Below are 20,998 nucleotides of genomic sequence, written 5' to 3'. Positions count from 1 at the left end.
AGATTATTTTGTATGAGATTCTGCAGAACATTAAGAAATTTGATGCGCTTATAGAGTCATGTATTCTGTTAGCTTTTAGTATGTGCTGATATTTTTAACATGGAATAAATTTACTAGCTACTTTCGGTAACCTGATTGTAGGGAGTGGGACAACACCAAATTTCGGGAATACCACTAATTTTAATTTATAAACACCCCCAGTGTTTACTTTGTTACGAGGAACTTTCGTGATTTTTGCGAAATGATATTTCGCAATGTTCTTAAAATTCTGATGTTGGAAAGTTTATCAATGGGTGCAGTTTTCTTTTTCGATTTTTCTGTTAAAAAATAAACCATTTCAATATTGAATTTCTAGCTAATGTCACGAACCATATACTGTTGTTTTTATTAGAATCTCTGCATTTGTATTTTCCTCACTAAATATAATCTTTCGACAAAGTAAGTAAAGAAAGTTGCTTTGTGATATAGAGTAGGAATTATAAGTAGAAAGAAGCCTTGGAGATGAAGTTGGATAATTTAGTTTCATTAATGATTCTGCTTTTGATAAAAATACAATAATATAAATCAACATCAATTAACCTTTTCATTGGCAGGATAGTAATCACGTGATTGTTTATGCTATACTACTTAGGCATGCACTCATTAAAAATCGTACGATAACAACAAGCAACTAACATTTTTGTAAAAGCTTTGTAATATGTACTTTTTGGAACAAGGAAATACTGGGGACGAAGTTGTAACAGAAAAAGGGGGTTTCTTGTTGCACAAAACAAGCACAAACTTGAACATAATGTGGCGAAAAATTCTACGAAAGAAGAATTTCGCAAGTATTTTTTTTTCTACGTTTTTTTTGCTACATCTTATGTAGACTTTTTATTAATTTAAATCAAATGATTTAAGTTTACTTTCCCAGGAAAGTAAACTTAAGTGTTTTTGACCTCTGAGAGGATTTTTATGCCCTAAATTTCGCAGGTTTTGTCCCTTATAAGGTAATCCAAAAATAAGAGTCTATCAATTATTAAACAGAACAAATTATTCAGAAATCAATTGTTCCCAGTTCTTTTTGCGGTTTTAATTTAAGTTTTTTAAACTGAACTCGTTCCCAGGGCATCTGCCTTTTTGAGTACTGAATTTAATTGTTAGAAAAGGCCACCCTCATCTCCTGGGTACTTTGCCTTATATTGATTTGAGAGAATACGAAGAAAAACATATTCTTCGTTGTCTTCTCTCATATCAAAAAAGGTAAAAAAACCTGGTAATGAGGGTGAGAAAAAGGAGCGTTCATCAGCTGCGCTACTTAAACAGAAATGTGATGTAAACTCTGAAGAGAATTTTTGTCGAACAAATTATTCGTCCACCTGTGGGGAAAATTTTGTCCATTTTTGAAATTTCCTTTTATTCTTAAAAAAATAATTCCAATACGTATACTACGTATTGTTAAATAAAACTGACATCATGTTGTGTTCTACACCAGCAGAAAAACATACACAATTTGATAGAAAAAACAAGAGATAAAAATTTACAAATATAACATACCGTTAAAAGAAGAAGAGGAATATCTTGCAGCTTCAGCTCAATATTTTTATGCATCTCATTAAATTTGCTTCTTTGCAAAACTCTTTTATTATATAGTACCAAACTAGTACCTAACTCCTTTCTTTAATTTTATGGGATAGTTTCTATCGCAGACCATTAATTATTATTTTGCGAAATCACGCAATCATAACATATCTATTTATAGAAACTCACGTGCACAAAAAAGTGGGCCCATGCTATTTAAATGAAATGCTTGCAAGATAATTTTTATGAACTTCTAACCTTTCAGACTAATTTACGCTAGTGGAGAAAAAATGAAATATTGACTTTGGAAAATAGATTAAAGGAAGTTTAAGATTTCTTTGTAGCCACAAGAAAAGGTATTTTTCTTAGTTGAGGAGCAAAGGACCGCTGCTGAATATTTTGCGTGCAACTTTTAGGAAAAAACAACGCCACAGAAAAAAATACCCTCGTGACCAACCTCGTCCCTAGGTCAGATTTTATCTTTCTGACTTCAAAAAGACGGGACCTCTCGCCGTCCCCGATATAAGAGATAACAGACACTGGGGACTAGGTTGCCCCCGCAACAACAATGGGCTTATATAAAATATGACGTGATGTAAACAAACCGCTGGTCAAAAATCTTCGTAGGCGCTTATTCTGGTGGTGGACTGATTTAAAAAATACAATATGGTAGCCTAATTGTGTCACGGGTTTTACAAACAAAGGCAAGAAAGAGAGGAACAAAAAGAAGAAAACAAGGGTGATGCAAGTTTGTTTCAGTTACAATTGGAACTGTTGTATGCTAACTTATTTCCATCATGTATTTGTAATACAGTGGCGAATAGCAGGAACCAACATTACTTCTTCTGCTTTTGAGCAGACAGCCAGCAAGAGGCTATCTAGAGGAAAAAAGAAAGGTGCATTAAAAGTACAAAATTCGTGCGCTGTTAACAGCATATCGCTGTTTAAGGGGTGAACCCCTCCCTTCTTAACGGTTCTTCTCTCCAACAGAATTTAAATTAACCTACATCTTTTTGTATAGTGTTAAAGTGGTAAAATTGTTTTGTCCAGCAGACCATTTGCAAAATTGCAACAAAAAAAAATCTTAATCTTCCGAAACAAACAAACAAACAATGTTGCGGTACTTCATTAATGATATACTTTGTGTGGGGTGGAGCATGACATTTTAATCTATCATTACAGGCCTTGCCATGAGCAAATAACCTCCAGAGCAATTAATTGCTCGTGTCAGAGTGTCCACGCGAGCAATTTTGCTCGCCATATTTTTCGCTAAAAAAACTTTACATTTAGTCTCTCAGGGCATCTTTTTCAGGAGAGGCGTGCGCCTTGGCACACACCTAAATAGTTTCAGGCGCGTGATTAAAATGCCTGCCACATTTCCAGTTTGGTCGGACATATCCGTGGCTCGTTTAGAACTTTCGTCGGTTAAAACGTCCGATAGATTTTCGTCTTGGACGGACACTTTTAGATCTCAGAATTATTGAATAGTCCTGGTCCTTGAAATCCACGAGCAAGCCTATTCATACCCAACCTGACCATCCTAGCTAATTCACCGACTCCTGACTTAGTTAAAAGAATTACGTTGACATAAATCTCTTTTGCCTGGCCCCTTCGTCGTTGGTAACCAGGTCTTACACAAGAAATCCAGCCATGCGGTTCTTAACTAATGCGGAGGTGAATGCTGGCGGAGCACGGATAGTCTGCAAAACTGCACTTACAGGCGGAACAGACAATTTATCATGGATTTAATTGTAGATAATTTCTTCATTTGATGAAACAATTGGAAACCATAGCAGGTCCAAATTTAATGGATTATTTTCTTTATGCCGCAACTGTTATTCAAACAATTTTAAAAACGAAACCCACGTGCGGTATAATTTTTTTTTTCTGTAAAAATTTTATGTACCTGACGTGTACCTGAACTTTCCGAATGAATTTGGAAGTTTTATTTAAACCATGCAGATAATCACACCAAATATGGTGTGATTATCTGCATGTGATTATCTTTTCAGTTTCAGGTTGAGCGTTCGTGCAGGAATTTCACTTAAAAGACCAATCAATTCTTAGAAAAACATTTACAATTATCTCAAAATGTTAATATTTACGGGAGCAATAGAATGCTCTGGTAACGAGCATTTACGCGAGCAGTATGCGGGCGTGAGCAATTGCTCGAGACTCATGGCAAGGCCTGCATTATCTTTGTGACCATTCATTCATTTTGGAATGTAGCTCTGGTTCTGCCCAATCTTAAGACTGGTCAGGCCAATCTTCTGACAGTGACAAATGGGTGGCCAGTCTTGAAACTGGACTGCCCAATCTATGAACGTACATGTTTAATCTTAGAACAATTGTGGAAGACAAAAAGAACAATGAAAATTTTAGACTGTCCAAAAGTCAAAAAATATATCAAAATATTATATCAAAAGTCCAAAAAATATATAAAAATGTATAACTATAAATGTGTACATACCCCAAATATGATGTTTTAGTGTCTTAGAATGTTTGTTGGGTCTTGCAAACAACAGAGCTTGTGTGGCTTCTTTAAAATCTAAAAGCAACCGAAGATGGGCCTAACATGATCTTTGGCCCAATCTTGTCACTCCCTGCTCAGTCTTAGGACTGGCCAGACAGTCTCAAGACTGGGCATTTTTATGTCCAAAGATTGGGCAGTGTCCTTAGGATATCCTAAACTAATTAGGCTATTCGCAAAATTAGGAGAGCAATTCCTAACCTAACTTGGCTGTGTTATCCTAATTAGGCTATTTCTAATTTCAAAACATTGATATTTAAAAAAATTCGTACACGAAACTAAAAGATATCAAAATTGGCAAAATATTTTGCACATAGTCTAATTACCTTATGATGGCCTAACTAAAAGATTCTTTCCGCAATCGCTATTTTGAAAACCAGGCCTATCAATAAGGGGAGAGCAATTGTTTTTGCTCACGCAAAGGCTTGCCCAATTCTGAGAAATGAGAAATTAGCTAAGCCATTAATTGCTCCCCCAATTCCAAAAAAAAATTTTCTGGCTGAGCAATATCACTTCATCTCACATGAAAATCAATGTTCTCTTTCTTATTATTTACAGTAAAAAAGAACCAAAATATATATAAAAACGATAAAATAAAATAGATAAAAAGGCTTTGTGATAAAATATGCGTTTATAAACTCATTCTATTATTATTCAGATTGCTCGCATAGTTTAAATTATCGTAACCTTGGGGGAGTGATTTATTGCTTGGGTGTTATTTCTTATTGATAGGCCTGGAAAACCATATTGTTTCATAATATGCAAATTAGGCTATTTTGAGCATTGATAGCACCGCAGATAAAAAACTTTTAGGGAAACAGAAATACATGGCTTTAGCATATTGTTTTTTTTAGTATAGAACATAGTTTCTTCATGAACAATATCTTCTCTTCTGATTAAAGATAAAAAAAAAATATAATGTGAGATATAAAATATCCAGATATAAGAAATAGTGCAATTCTGAAGCATTTTAAATTATGTGTTTCTAAGTTTGTCATTCAAATAATATGTCCCCAAAATCGGTATACGGATTTCCAAATTGACTTGGATCAGCCCTTGCTATCACTATTTTTTAACAATAATTTTTGTTCGGCATCCTTATTAGGCTATTTGACATCCTAATTAGGTCATTTTCGCAGGAATTTAAATGAAATTAAATTAAATGTAAATATTTCAACGATCCTGTCGTTAGTTTTCAATGAAATTTTATTTAGTTAGACGCAGCATTGGTAAGAATCAAAACAACAAGTAATATGGACGCAAATGTGCATATTTTTTTTGCAATTTTGCAATGAAATCATATTTTTAACTTTTAAGTTAAAATTGCATAGATATTTTAAATGGCTTTACAGTGCTATAAATTGGGAGGCCTGGAGTATTTAATGCTCCTTTTGTGCTGTGCAGACCCAATTGGGGTTCAGGCTCGACCAGACGACTTCTTGCAACATTCAACAAATCACACATCTAGGGGGGGGCTTAATTAGTCCATATCACCTAGTCATGATTCACAAGACAGAAAAATTGCTCTGGGGAAAAATTGCAATGATTCATAGTGTTAATTGAGCGAATCTCAAAATTAAGAGTAAAATGGAAGATTATTTAAACACTGCAGCACCTATTAAGGATAAATTGTTTTTTTAAAGATAAGTTAAAAACTATATAGCTACTTTTGCACCAGCACTGACAAAAAGTGAATTAAACGTATTCAAATTTTTCTTGGGGGGGGGGGGGGGGGTGGGGGGGGGCTGTTGGTACCATTGCTTTAGCCCACTCTTTTTGTGGAGGTATCAGCCTGACTTATCAGGAACCGGGTTTTTTTTAGAGGGTTGGTTTTGAAAGTTGTGCAAAATGTCATTTAGATCAAGTTTAAAAATGTAGTTTAGGACTGTTCATTTTCAGTGCCTTTCACATTTTGTTTTATAAAAAGGCGGTAATTTGAATTACTATATATTTAAAAATTTATGATGGTTGAGGTAAATAAATATTTTTTTAAAGCATTGCAAAAAGAACAAAAAAATTGATTTAATTTATTTAGTCCTCTTATATTTTTACTATAAAATGTTATCTTTTGGATAAATAAAAAGTTTATCTTGGATCTTTCATGACTTTCTAAATCATTAATTTAGTTGCAATTTAGGCCTAAATTTTGACTAACAAAAATTGAGGTATTATATATTTGTTTTACCCTAATTACAGTGAAAAAAAGTGAGCTTAGCCATAATTAAGGTATAGCCATATTTAAGGTATACAAATTGTGGAATTTTCAACACATATATATATATACTTCATAAAAAACACAATTATGGCTTATTAGACATATACCCAGGTTTTAATTCAGAAATTTGTAAAAGTGCTATTAGATTGGTAAAGAACTTAGAAGACTTTAGGGTGGCCTAGGGAGAAATTGATTTCTTCTTTTCATAGGTGTCTTCAAAAATTCATTATTACACATTATTGTAATGTTTTCCATGTTCTATTTCGAGGTCATTACCACTTTGTGTAATTAGGATTAATTTAAATGATTTCAAATAAATCAATTGCATTCATGGATATACTATGCCAACGTTTACCAGTATTTTTCTAACAAATTTCCTGTAACAAAAATTTGTCAAGAAAGTATAAGCATATGTATTCTTTTGTTGTATGTGAATGATTGCATTTATGTTTTTTAGGTATATAATTTAATTGTAATGAGGAAAAAGAAACTGATTTGAAATATTATCGAAATGGAAAACTTATCAATAGACGTCAACATGTTGTCTGATATTAATAATTCAGACTTCATAGGTAAGAATTTGAAATTAATATGTACCTATAAGGCTCTATTGTGTGGCAGAAATCTTTTTCTTTTTGGTATCATCATTCTCGGCTTAACGTCCGTTTCCATGCTAGCATGGGTTGGACGGGGTATATTAATGACCCTCTTCCAATCTGATCTAGACTGTGTTAGATCTAAACTCAACTTCCTCTCTATCAAGTCTGTCCTTATAACCTCCTGCCAAGTCTTTCTCGGTCTGCCTCTGGGCTTTGCCCCAGGAACTATCAAGTCTCTACACTTTCTTACCCAATTATCCTCCTCCATTCTTTCCAAGTGCCCCAGTCAATTCAATCTTCTTATCTGGATAACATCTTTAATTCTACAGAGACTTAGCCTGCTTCTTAGCTCATCTGAACTCTTTCTGTCTCTCAGACTGGCATTACACATCCACCTAACCATTCTCATATCATTCCTTTCTAAACGGTCAAGATCTTCCTGCTTCACTGCCCATGTCTCACTACCGTACAACATAACACTTCTTACACAGGCCTCATACAACCTACCTTTTACCTCAATTGACAGGACTCTGCTAGTCAATAAAGGAAGTAACTCTCTAAACTTTTTCCAAGCAGAACCTATCCTGCAAGTAACACTTCTTCCAACACCCCCTTCACTGCCCAACATATCACCTAAGTAACAGAAGTTCTTAACTATCTCTAACGAGCCACTGTTGTACATCATTAAAGCTGGAAATACTTCATTCTCTATAATCTCACCTTTGCAACGCTTGCATACAAACTCTATGCCAGCTCTTAACCTTCCACTAATACTACTGCACTTCTTATGTACCCAATGCTTGCAAGTCTGACAAAAAATTGAGTTACTACCAACCCCTTTCCTGCAAACTCCACAAGGCCACTTTCCAACTACAGGGTCACACTTGGCTGCAATGCTACTTATCATGACTTTAGACTTTGCTGTGTTTACCTTCAGCCCTTTCTCTTCTAGTCCTTTCTTCCACTTCTCAAACTTTTCAACTAATTCTTCCATCGACTCTGCTATGAGAACCAAATCATCTGCATACAATAACTCCCATGGGCAACCTGTTCTAAACTCCATCGACAGCGCTTCTAAGACTAGAATAAACAACAAAGGACTAAGTACAGAACCCTGATGTACACCAACATTTACAGTAAATTCATCACTAAGTGAATCGTTAATCCTGACACGACTTCTAGCATTGCTGTACATAGACTGAACCATCGTAACTAGCCACTCATCCACACCTAATTTTCTCATAGCCCACCAAATAACTTTACGTGGCACTCTATCAAAAGCTTTCTCTAAATCTACAAAGGCAAAATAGAGATTCTTTCTCTTTCCTAAATACTTTTCCTGAAGCTGTCTGAGTAAAAATATTGCATCTGTAGTGCCACGCCCTGGAACAAAACCAAATTGCATCTTATCTATATCAATTCTTTCTCTAAGTAACTTATCAATCACTCTTTCAATAACTTTCATTACTTGATCAACCAACTTCAAACCTCTATAGTTATGAATTTAAGTATAAGTTTTGTATAATCTTAAGTGGAGAGAAACCTCTTTTAGTTTTATGTGCACTATTATAAAATAGTTGGTGTGTATCTTAAAAGAAAGAGGAGAGTTTGTACACTGCAAGGAAAAAATATTTTAAAGTGTTCATTAACAACAAAAACTTTAATATTAATACTGTGTTAGAACTGTCTGTCTTTCTCCCATGTTTAGATATGCTCAATGAAGATCAAGACTTCCAAGACCTGTTTTGCGACCCCCAAGAGCCTATGCCAACTGAAACAAATTTAAATATTGTTAATCGACAAGATGCTCTGAGGTCTCAATCAGAGTTTTCACTCAGTAGTGTTGAAGGTTTTGATCAAAACTTTTCTGCTAGTGACACCAGTCTGACAGATCATAACTCTCCTGAAAGTTTGTCCTACTCTCCATCATATGTTCCAGCATATGAGGTTGAATACTCTCCAAGCACTGTCAGTATCGACAGTGGTGTTCCGAATTCTGTCGATTCAGGTTCATTAGAATCTCCCCAGTTGTCACCAGATTCGATCAATGCAAGCTATTCACCAATTGATCTTGTAGATGATTGCAACAATTTTTCAAATGTTGTTAGTTTGAACAACTATAATGAACCTGAAGTAACAAGCCAACAAGATTATTTGATGAGAATCATAAATCAGCAAGTTCAGCAAGCTTTGTTGCAGCAACAGCAGCAGCAAAAGCAACAACAACAACAACAACAAAGTCTTCCCTCAATACAACAACAACAACAACAAAGTCTTCCCTCAATACAACGACAACAACAACAAAGTCTTCCCTCTATACAACAACAACAACAATTGCAACAACAACGTTTGCTACTGGCAGCGCAACAGCGATTATTACAAGGTCAAAACAGCCAATTTGTTCAAGATCAGGTACCTGTGCAGGACAATATAGTATCACCAGTACAAACAAAAAATGATAGCCAGTTAAGAAAGATGTTGCTGCAGACGAAAAGTAATTTTGCACAAACCAAAAACAACATAATAAATACTTTGCAGGACAAGAAAGAGAAGATTTCAAGTTTCAAGTTTCCAAAACCGAATGCTAAGTCAAATAAAAGAAAACTACCTGCCAATCAGCAAGAGGGAAAACAGCAAAAAATTCCTATATATGATGAAAACCATCCTGTGTCTATCAATGAAATACAACTGTCTCCTGGTGATAAAATGGAAGCTTTGTTGCTGCAACAACCCAACACACCTGTTGCTCCAACTTTGCAAGGAATAAAAACGGTATGTAAAATACTATCTATATTATAATACCTGTATATGTCTGTCTGTCACGCAAAATGGTAGCTTAGCTGCGCAAGTAGTGAAACGCACGCAATGCGGTATAAAAAGGACGGGTGAACCCGTGGATTTTTCCACAGGCTAACGACTAGTGTTTATTTGTTATTTAATTTACTGTTTTACTTTTTCATCTAATGTCAGCTTTTACTAAGAATTGAATATCTTTGACTGCTTTTCAGTAGCAAACAACAACAACAACCACAGCAAAAAGAAACACTGAATACCTGAATACACCTAATAATACTGTAAAAATGATTCTTTTGATTTCTTTAATTCATTTCTGATAATTTTTATTTAAAATTGTTTTTACCTTTAGAATGTTTACCCAGCTAAAGTTTCTTCTCTTAACAAAAGAAATAGTGACAATGCATCAGATCTTACAACAATTCCTACTTCTTCTTCTTCTTCTATAAACTCTGTAATGCAGCCGCTGCCAAAAATTCCTATATCCAGATTAAAGACAAACTCAAACGTGACATTATTTCAGCCAAAAAGTCCCAAAAAGCAGGCAGCGAAACGTACTAGAGTGGAACATGTTGTGATTGAGAAAAGATATAGAACGAAGATCAGTGAATCTTTAAACGAATTAAAGATTATGTTACGTCACACTGATGACAAGAAGGTAAGTTAGTTTCCCCAGACAGGGTTATTATAGGAACCACTCGAGATTAAAATTAGGCCACAGGCGTTTTAAAACTGATGGGTAGATGAAAAAAGGGCGTATTTATTAAAAAATTTTTAGCATTTTTCGCAAAAATTTAATTTATCCACAAGTTATTCTAATAATACAGTCAATGCTGCTTTGTGTATTGCCATATAAGTCGACTAAACGATTATCTCAAGAAGTTATTATGTTCCTATTCATTAAATCTTTGTTTGCTACTCTGTGTTGTTTAGTGTATATGACCACTCACGTCTAATACAATTCCTCCGAAATTGCCAAGAGTTAGCAAAAATACTTATTACAAATGTATATATAATGTAAGAATATATAAAAATAGATATCAAAGAAGGGTATGTTTTTTTGTTAAGAAGATCTTTGAAAGGTATTGTTTTATGCACATATTGTACGATACTACCCTCTAAAATTAGGTAGGCTATAGTGCTTAATTTATTGTAGTGATCATTTTGTATTCTTTCTTTTTGTATTTTCATTTATAGGCTACAAAAAATTCAATCCTGCAGGCTGCAATTGGGGAGATTAAACGATTAAAAAGACTCAACGATTCTCTTTCACGGAAAAATAAGAAAATGAGAAAACTTTTTGAAGAGCGTATGTTATTTCTGTTGTTAAAAATAACATTTTTTTATTTATTTATGTTATAATTTTATGGTATAATTACGAATGTCTTTGTCTAGTACGAAGTATTGGTATAATACCCAGCAGCCAGACTGTTTCCAGTTCAGGAAGTGAATCGAATACAACAGAAGAAGCAAGTACTGAATCAGCAGATGCTTTAGATATGGAACCTGAAGTTAACCAAGATCATTATGCTTCTCCGTTTCAACGCCAAAGTGCAAGAGACGGTGCTAAACTTATTACTTGCTTTACTATCTTTATTTTCCTGTTTGTAAATCCACTAAACATCTTGGCAAGTAAATCTGGAATTAGTTCAGGTAAGACATTATTTTTTGCTTGACTTTTATCATGCTGATTTACTTATTTCATCGTGTTTATTTCATATACTACGTAATATTATTGTTGGAGTGTGTATATACAGCAAATATCATTTTATGTCAGCAATTTTATGCCAACGTTGTATTAGAATTGAATTAGAAAAAAGATCAGTTATTAAACAGCCAGAAATAGCGCAGCAATCACAACTTATAATGCTTTTGCAAACTGTCTGACTAGCCTAAAGTTTTGATGTGCATAACTATATTTCTGACAACAGTGTTTACTTTTCACAGGAGGCGGATCATTTTCTTCAAGACATCTATTGAGCATTGGTGTGGAACAAGACACATCTCCACAATTTTATCTTGTTTCGAACATTATAAATCTGGTCATGTCCTTTTTCATACTTATGTTTATGTTTTTGCGAGGAAATCCACGATGTAAGAAAAGTTCAAAGCTAATGCAATGCTTTCACAGTCAATTACAAAAGGCACAGAAGAAAATCAACAAGGTAAATTTCTTCTGTGTTTTTATACAAACAAAGTTTTGAAATAATTGTAAATCTATCTTTTAATCACATACCCCAGATTAAATCATAATCAGCTTTTTGTTATGAACATGATCAAAAATACGAAAGAAAATTGTGGACATTGGCATGGACTGCATGTCATTGTTAAGTTTTTATTATTTATGAAACTAGTCGATAAAGCCCGTTGAAAAATCCACTGAGGCAGGATAAAAATAAATTTGTATTTTGATGACATCAGCAATTTATCCACAAAGAACTAAATTAGAACCTTGTTTTCACGTTGCCTCTATTGTGTAGAGCTTAAAGTGCTTATTAAGAAAATGTATATGATCATGTGCTTTCAATGAACGGTTAATGAGATATGAGGATTTAAAAATTTTGCTGACATCAGCAAAGGCCCATAAAAAAACAAAAAATTGTTTTTAGAAATTTATATCCTGTTGCCTTTTTGTATAGATCTTGAAACGCTGATCAAGAAAATGAATAGGATCATGTACTTTTGACAAACAGTTGCAAAGATATTAGGTTTTTTGATGATGTCATCAACCCGTCCATTCTGAAACGAATTTGGGGACCCAGGTTTGGGAGACTACCCAAATTGGTTCCAGCTGGTCCCTAGTTAACCACAAGGTAAAAAATCATTGACGTCACCACCTCGTTTCCAAATTACTTGGCCTCAAAATTTTAAGTGCACTGTAATGGCTTCATTAATTTAGTATTGGATATTGACGTTAAAGTAGTGTTATTGATGTTGCAACGTAACGTCATAAAATTTAACATTCGAGACATATTTTTTTGGAACTTCAAAGAAACTTTTGGTGACTTCAAGGGAAAATGACGATATCCACTATGGCCGCCACAAACACTCCGTATTATTATATAAGATTACTTCGGATTTTGTTAAAAAACAGATTTTTTGTTGTCTTTAGAAAAAGATAAAATTTTCATATTTTGAAGAAACCATATCGGTGGGATCAAAATTGGATAAGTTATTAACACTAAACTAGGAAACAAAACAATGATAAAAATTTAACAAGTAGATTTCTTTGAAAATGATAAAACGTGGCATAAAATTTTCTAATCACTTCCCCTTGTTACATAATGCTAACAGGATCATATTATCACAATTTATGATGTTTTGACTTGAAAAAAGAAGTGATAAGAATATAACAGCCTAAAAGTCAGATTTTGTTAATTTTATAGCGAAATTGCTATAAAACAAAAAAAAGTTAAACTACACATTCTTCGATATTTCATTTAGAACAAGTCTCATATAAAAATTAAAGACACCTAGAAATCTCAAACGTAAACAAATAACGGTAAAACATTAACGAAATAGCTATACTGAAATGTTATGAAATAAATTATGTATGTATGTTGAATTTTTACCAATAGAAGAACTAGTACTGGCAAATCCTCATTCTTTATGCATAATCAAAGCTCAAAGGGCTAAAATTCTATTACTACAAAAGAAGACAAACTCTGATAATTTGTAAACAGACACAAAATTAACAACTAGAAGGAACGTTATTAAAATATTAATATTTTGTCAACGCTCTTATAGATTTTGTAAATATTTTTTTTTCTTATTCTTATTTATATGGAAAAGTAGTTTAGTTAAAAAGATTCTATAATTAGATCCAGGTTTTCACAAATACGATGAAAGCTTAACAATGGTAATTTTTTATCAAATTCTGTAAGAAAAATATTTTTTAATTTCTTTTCAACACAGTCTTGTAAAGTATAAAAGTACCCATCATCTGAGAAATTTTTATTAGACAAAGTCATTTTTTTTTATAAATTTTTAATGTCCACAATGAAGCCTCATATTTTTGATCATATCCTTATGATGTTCAATAGTTTGAGATTTTAGTGCTCAATTTTAGAGCTAAGGAAATATTCTTTAGGGAAAAAAACAAGAAATGCTTTGCATATCTATATGAAATAAAAGTGATTAAAACACGAAGATATAACAACATTCCAATGTCTGTCTCAATCAAAATATTTTGTAGAAACTTTGCATCAATATCTCAATAATTATATTGTTATAGCATGAATATGAAGATGCAAAGGGTTTTGTCCGCATTGCATTGTTTGTGATTGGAAACAGCTGTCCGAAAACATTTTATGGTCAACTTCCGAGTTTCTTGTGGAAATGTTGTTGTCATATTTTATACCAGCTTGGAATTTTCACAGCAATGCAATCGATTGGTCGATCTATATTGCCCTCGAAATTATCACTTGCTACAGACAAAGAAGAGGAAGAATTTGTAGCCAAGTTATCAGCAGAAGCGTACAAAAAACTACATGAAATTGCCTTGAAAGGTGAGTAGTAATATTTACAATGTAAACAATGGGCCTTCCTACAAATTTTGTATAAAAGGTCCATCACATGTATTATTTGCCCAGCCAGAGTATCCTGATGAACTACTTTTACTGGGAGGGCGTGGTTGATAGGACTTTTTAAACTTTGACAAACAGTTTCTCAGCTGAATCTGGAACTTTTGATAATGAGAAGTAATACATCTAGAAAAACAGACAATTTTCAAGCCAGCATGAAAAATAAATCACTGAAAAATACGTAACCTGAAACCATAATTTTGTTCTTTTAGAGAAAGTGGTTTGTTTTAAATCACTAAAGTGGGGGAATACTGGTTGTCTTTCATTTTTGTCACTTGGAAATGAATATGTAAAAATATGAAAATAAATTCTTACAGATATGAAAAAAATAATTGTTTACATAGTAAATCTTGTAAACCAGATGTTGACAGGTAATAAGATGCTGGTGTGACTGGTTTTGATGTTTCACAGTAAAGTAAATGTGTACAAACCAATAAACCTAGTTCATACTTTCTTTTACCCTTTACATGACTAAAGGAGGCTTTTCTGGATATTTATGTTGCTTGAAGAAAGTCATACAGCTGAATCAAACCAATCCTTAAGAAAAAAGTATGGTGTATTCTGAATTAATATAATTGGAAAAGTGTGGAAAAGTCATATTGATAAAATCGCAAAAATTTTATAAAAATAGTTAAAAGTATGCAAATAAAAAGAAACGAAAATGCCCCAAAATACTGCCAGAAAATGGTATAGACAAATTCTTTAAATGACATCATAATCTAATGCAAATCACACGCTGTATTATCTATAATGACTAGTGGTCAGCCTGTGGAACAAACAACAAAAGGGTCACATTTTGTGTTTTGTAGCAGATAGGCTATTCTTATGGAGATTCATTCTTAATTGTTGCCAATGTAGCGATGGGGGTAGCAAATTACTGCATTGCAACATGATACGTTACAATAGAAAACTTTTTACATAAAAAAAGATAAGGGAACAATATGTAAGAGTTTGCGTTAAATTTTGTTCTGATAGAAAGATTTCTTTTTTTTTTCTAGATCCTTCTAGTAGCTATCTTGAAGCTGCTTGTTACTTAATGAACTCCATATATGCTGCAGAAGTTTCTGGAGATCATGAACTCTTGTGTACAGCATATGCAACCGCTGTCATTCATATGAAAGAAAAGGCATGGGCCTCTTGCATTCTACAGGTAAAAACTATACTTTTTTCTTTGTGTTGTGACGCATTTAGAGAGTTAATAAAGGAAAATTTGTAACGGTATTTATCTATTTTATCTTCATTTGAGTACGACATCTCTCGACCTCTGAAAAGACAACAAAACAAAACAAAACGAACAAACAAAACGAACAAGCAAAACAAAACAAACAACAAACTTAGATAAGAATGGCAACATGCCAAAGTTATTGTCGATATAATATGCAACCTTTTTATACAGTACTACTTCCTTGGTTGTGCGCATCACGTCTCACTAGCAAGCAAAGCTAACTATCCATTTGCTGTTGATTGGATTTTCGAGAATCGTGGCTATGAATACTTTGCTAAAGGATCATGGGATGTGAAGCAGTCCTCTATGTTTCATGTTCGAGGTTTGTGATTTTTTGATCTTACAACAGAGACAATTTCAAAGTTACGGTAACTGAATTTGTCTTCAGGGTTTACTGCAATCCTTGTCAAAATGCTAAAACAGAAAAACACTATTTCTGTATTAGATTCACGCTTTTTACTTGTTAAACTTGTGTTCAGAGTGGATGTTCAGAGCAGACTCTTAGGTTATTGGTTAGATCTTTACACATGTTACGGTGAAATCCGTTCAATTCGTGATCTCCAAATTTGTCAATTGTAAGGATATAAAAGTTTTTGAAAACGCTGTCATAAAAACGGATTTGTGGACGAAAAATGAGGCATCGCATCAGAATTTTTTTAATCAAAAAGCCATAATCAGATATGTAAAGACTTGAATCTGATATCCTATAGGCCGAGAATTTTCGGTATATTAAAATCAGTTTGTGAATTCAGAAATCGCTGTGTACACAACGCTTCTCTCACTTATCTGCAGTTGAGTGACTGTGTTTCTGTATGACTGTTTTGTCTAACAGAGACCTAACAAGACTAGTTAGTCTACTTTTTTTGAAACTACTGGTTAATTCATGTTTTTGTTTGTTGTTAGATGAAGACTCGGAGTTGGACGAAGGTAAGTAAATGATCTGTTGTTTATCCTTTTCTTGCCAACAATTAAAAAACTAGTTGGTAGACCACGCGTTCCACGCGTTCGCACGCCCTTTTTATTCCGCATAGCTTAACCCGTTTGCTTGTTTGTGTATCCGTATCACAACTTTAAAGTCGCGCAAAAACAAAAGTTGGTTATTAGCACAAGAATTTTTAATATATTAGGAATTTTTGGAATTTGAATTAATTTTTCTCCCCAGTACCAGGTCGTTTGCAGACAATAATCGGAAGACCACTTTCATTAAGTGTACACAACCTATCGTTATTCCCACATGAGAACACCGGGGACAAGGATTCCCACATGAGAACAACCTATTTCCATTAAAGGGTTGAAATATTGCAGTTGTTTTATATATCCTGTTGTTCGTTGTTGTTGTTTGTTGTTTTTATTGTTGTTTGTTGTTGTTTTTGTTGTTAATTGTTGTTTTTTATCAATTTTTATGCAACATCACTTTTAATTTTAGCTGATCTTCTTCAATTGGTTTTCGCACAATTTCAAGAATTTCTGATGATGAAAGCCATCCGAAGAATCGTCGTACCAGAGACGTATTATCCCAATGAAGGAAAAATTGAGCTTCGTCAACGTGCTCTTTCTTTTCTTGATAGTCTTGGTACTGGACCAGTGAGTGAACATCTTGATTCAGTATCAATACATCATCACTCAGTGTATGGTTGGTGGGGTACTGCTTTCAAGAATCTGTTGTATGTGTTTAAACATGGTAAACTGCAGAACGATGAATTGGGACTTCTCAATGACATGTTTGAAGACATCGACGAACGACACAGGTTAGCCATCTTTTTTTTACACAGGTGTATGATTACTTAATCCAAGCCTCAGTCGAGTGATATCACAGAAGAAAAAGTTTCTTTCTGCTTAGCGTTCGGCATCAGAGTAGGATTAATATCTAAGGAGTTTGTTACACTTTTTGGTATTGTGTCTGCACAGCCTCTTTGGGTCAAATGAGAGCTTTTAATGCACTAATGCACACCTTCGTCGGACCCTTATATGTCATCCTTGGTAAAGCATTAAAAAATAATAGTAATAAGAGGTCAGAAATCGTCAGGAAATATTTTTGAAAAATTGTCAGAAAAGCTGTGAAGGTTTTTTTGATAAAAGTTCTGCATGAAGTTTCTGCTATTCTTAATCATTGGACAGATCTTAGCTCCTCTATATGTTAAAAGGGCTTAGAGCTTTTTTCCAAAATTTAAATGCACAAAAAAGAAACTTAAACGCATTCCTGACAATTCAGAAGCCTCAGTATATTATTAGATGTTTAACATCGTTTATTTTATATAGACACAGCTATATCAGTATGACGAAGTTTGTTATTGACGGCTATATATCTGCGCAAAACGTAAAGCATATGACAAGCAACATGAAGTTGTTGCCGACTGAAGTGGAGGAGTGTTGTTACGACATTAACGCCAAGTTGCTGTACGCGTCGCACGTCATCGAACGAACAAGATCGGTTAATGCGGCTGACTGCAAGTCCGAAATGCATGAGGTATAGAATGATAGGATTATGAGAATTCTTCAGCTTATTTCGAAATAAATAAATGAAAAAAAGAAATGATATAAATAATAATAATGGGTTGTTTAAATTTATCTGGTTTCACACAGTGACCAACGGGAATGGTGAATTCTGAGGAATATATTTAATTTAGAAAAATAGTCGGAAAAGGCTGGCAAAATATTTTTTTTATTTTTATAGTTTTAAAATTTTTAAAAAAGTTTGTTCTTGTTGTTTGGATGTCAAAGTAACAAAATAAATTCAATTTAAAAATGCTTGTTGCTACATTATAAAACTCTTATAAAAATCATTTTTTTAAAAATCTATCCCTTAGTTTTCCTTTAAAGCGTTTCTGACCTATCAATGACCTCTTTTAATAAAAAATTCACGTTGAGTAAAATATTTTAAATTCCTCATGACCGTAATCTGTCTGCTTTTTATATTTAGCTACTTCTCCTAATGTGTTGCAGTCTAATGGTAGAAGCTAGATTTACACTGTGGCAAATTGATAACAAGAGAAGTACGAGCGAACATGAGTTGGATCTATTAACACAACAAAATGAGCTCCTGCAAACTCATGCGACAAAATATCTACAACTTGGTCAAAAAGTGAGTAATTTTGTTCGGTTATTATCAGTAGACTCTCTGCGATTTAAACGCTCAGGGTAACACAAATTTCGTTCGAATTGTAGAAAGTTTTGTAGTTCGAGTTTGTAAAGTTTGTGGAAAGTACGTTTTGCCAGTGTAGATGTTTTAGTATCTATGCATTTGAACTTGCTAACCGAGACTTTGGTCGTAAATCACAAAATCTATATATAATGGTTGCATTTTAACGCCGTTTAATTTTGTGAAGAGCAAGTATAACCAGTTTATTTTTAACAGTTTTCACCGTGCCAGAAAAATCGTTTGAATTAGATGTTTGAATTAAAGGAAGTCGAATTATAAAGGGCCTACTGTATCGGTCTTTAATGTTTTACCAACTCAAGCGAGGAGGGGAACGAAAAAATCAAACATTTGAAATTTTATATTAAATTAGTTTTCGTCATAAGTGCATAATAAGCAATAATATAAAATAATAAAATCTCAACAATCTGTTGATATATGTGCATCATTAATTAACTTTTATTTATTCTTGCGCCCGCTCTAATTTACGCGCTTATTGGCGTTAAATTTAACACCTTTATTGGCGTTATTTTTAAAGTGTTCTACGCTTAAACTGCAAAACGGGAACTCTTACGACTAGTTTTGAATAATTAACGCCTTTTAGAGCTCGTGTAAGAAGGGTGAATGAAATAATTATTTATTCATTTGGATAATATTTAAACTAATATCATGTATTTATACAAATACTTGTAACATGTTGTACACTTTCGTTCATTTTTACACAATAAAACAAACAAGTTTATAGTATAGTAAACGTTACTGATGAGTCGTTATCAATTTTGACATTTTTATTGCGCTTATTTTTCCCGTTAAATAATTTTGAGATCTAACCCATTTCTTCGAATTGATACAGTCTCCAGATCTGAATGCAAGTAGATTGAAAAATAGTGGTGTCAATTAACAGAATATATCAACGATTTTCCTCGAATTTCCCTTTCCCCTCCTCCATTGTTCCATCCCAAATTATTAATTTTCAACGCATTACCCACCCACACTTCCCTCTCCCCCGTTGATTCGCTGGAGTACTTAGGTTGTTGATTGTTGTTTATTTTTCAACAAACATTTAAATTTTGGCCGAAGCTGGAGGTGCTTTTTTTTCTAATTTTTTTTTTAACTGAACAATCTTAAAAAAATATTGATAGCTTTTTACATCTTTTCTTTTTATTTCTTGGCCGGTGGTCAAAAATTTTACTTCATAAACTTTTATGTTTATATTGTTAAAAATATAAAAACAAAATCCAAGTAAAGCTAAAGTATTTTCATAAAATTCCTTAAGCATGAAAATTTAGTTTAAACTCAGCATGTTCGTAACATGTTCTTAATTTCAAGTTAAAAATTGTTTTTTTTAAAAAAAAAAAGCAGAAAATTTTGACCCAACTTGAAATGACAAGCTAGAAATTCGATTTAAAAAGAGCATATTAAAAAATGAAGTTTTTTTTAGGTGCGACAACACGAGCTTTTAATACAATCAATGTCTGGGATGAACCAATCAGAACTAGGCCACGTGATGAAACGAACCAATCATATCAAATCATGTTAGTATTTTTGACCTCGATGTTTATTTTTAGGCAGATGGATTAAGATTTTACATCTTGTTTTTTTTGCGTTTTAGTTCTTCCAAAGAAAGACGAATTGAATGGAATTTATTACGATGGAAAACATTCTTCACCACGTTGACGTCATAACGTAAAAATTACTCAATCCTGTTTGCATATGCAATTATTGTATAGAATATTATAAAAACTATTCTACTACTCTAACATGAAAACATACAACGTTTGAACTGTATCAATCATCAATGGAAAAACCCCAGTCTGAACCGGTCCTTCGCGGTTTATAACTCGAAAAGTAGAATTAGACATATAGCCATCAGTCTTATTTCTCAAAATAGTGCATTGTCTTGAAGTTGCGAAAACGCGGACAGTTATTTTTCGACCTAATTATTTGTAACAGCCAATTTTAAAACAAGCTGGATTCATGGACATATTTATAATGTAGGAGGATGCTGTCATATAATGTGTTATTTTTATTATGGAAACTGATATTTTTATGGGTTGATTTTGTTGGAATTTCTTTAAGATTAACAAATCTTGTATGCATAACACAGTGCTACCATTTTCGTTTGGAAATGCGCCATAATAGCGCTACCATATTTGTTTTTTGTATTTGTTTATTATGACGAGTCTGTTTGTACAACTTCTTTAACAAGTTTCGCTGACACCTACGAAAGAAAAACAGATTAGTTTTTCGTGTGAAAAGTGTTTATAGGTTTTTTAAAGTTGTATCTTAAAGACAGTATTTAGAATATGTATTTAGTTCTTCCCAGAGTATCTTTTCTTTCCTTCTCATTTTTAAGG

At 33.2% G+C, this 20,998-nt stretch overlaps 1 protein-coding gene across 1 annotated transcript; it reads left to right on the top strand.

Annotated features, from left to right (window-relative positions):
* The first annotated feature begins 6,756 nt into the window (after window positions 1–6,756).
* On the top strand, window positions 6,757–20,966 carry LOC130636524 (sterol regulatory element-binding protein 1-like). The gene is made up of 15 exons (XM_057446272.1): window positions 6,757–6,877; window positions 8,613–9,676; window positions 10,050–10,355; window positions 10,895–11,006; window positions 11,093–11,350; window positions 11,645–11,862; window positions 13,932–14,205; window positions 15,279–15,430; window positions 15,677–15,827; window positions 16,409–16,432; window positions 16,932–17,253; window positions 17,765–17,972; window positions 18,426–18,587; window positions 20,083–20,176; window positions 20,254–20,966. Exons 1-15 carry the CDS (start codon window positions 6,817–6,819, stop codon window positions 20,316–20,318), a joined length of 3,471 nt encoding a protein of 1,156 aa, XP_057302255.1. The 5' UTR covers window positions 6,757–6,816; the 3' UTR covers window positions 20,319–20,966.
* Window positions 20,967–20,998: the final 32 nt, after the last annotated feature.

The sequence above is a fragment of the Hydractinia symbiolongicarpus genome, chromosome 1 (assembly GCF_029227915.1).
Source record: "Hydractinia symbiolongicarpus strain clone_291-10 chromosome 1, HSymV2.1, whole genome shotgun sequence".
Taxonomy (NCBI): Eukaryota; Metazoa; Cnidaria; class Hydrozoa; order Anthoathecata; family Hydractiniidae; genus Hydractinia; species Hydractinia symbiolongicarpus.
Note: the sequence above shows the minus strand (reverse complement) of the source record. Positions and strands in the feature narration are given on the sequence as shown.

Coding starts and splice junctions, on each gene's coding strand:
- LOC130636524 (XM_057446272.1), top strand. CDS start 6,817: ATGGAAAACTTATCAATAGACGTCAACATGTTGTCTGATATTAATAAT. Junction 10,356..10,894: donor GTCACACTGATGACAAGAAG/GTAAGTTAGTTT, acceptor TTTCATTTATAG/GCTACAAAAAATTCAATCCT. Junction 15,431..15,676: donor GGGCCTCTTGCATTCTACAG/GTAAAAACTATA, acceptor CTTTTTATACAG/TACTACTTCCTTGGTTGTGC.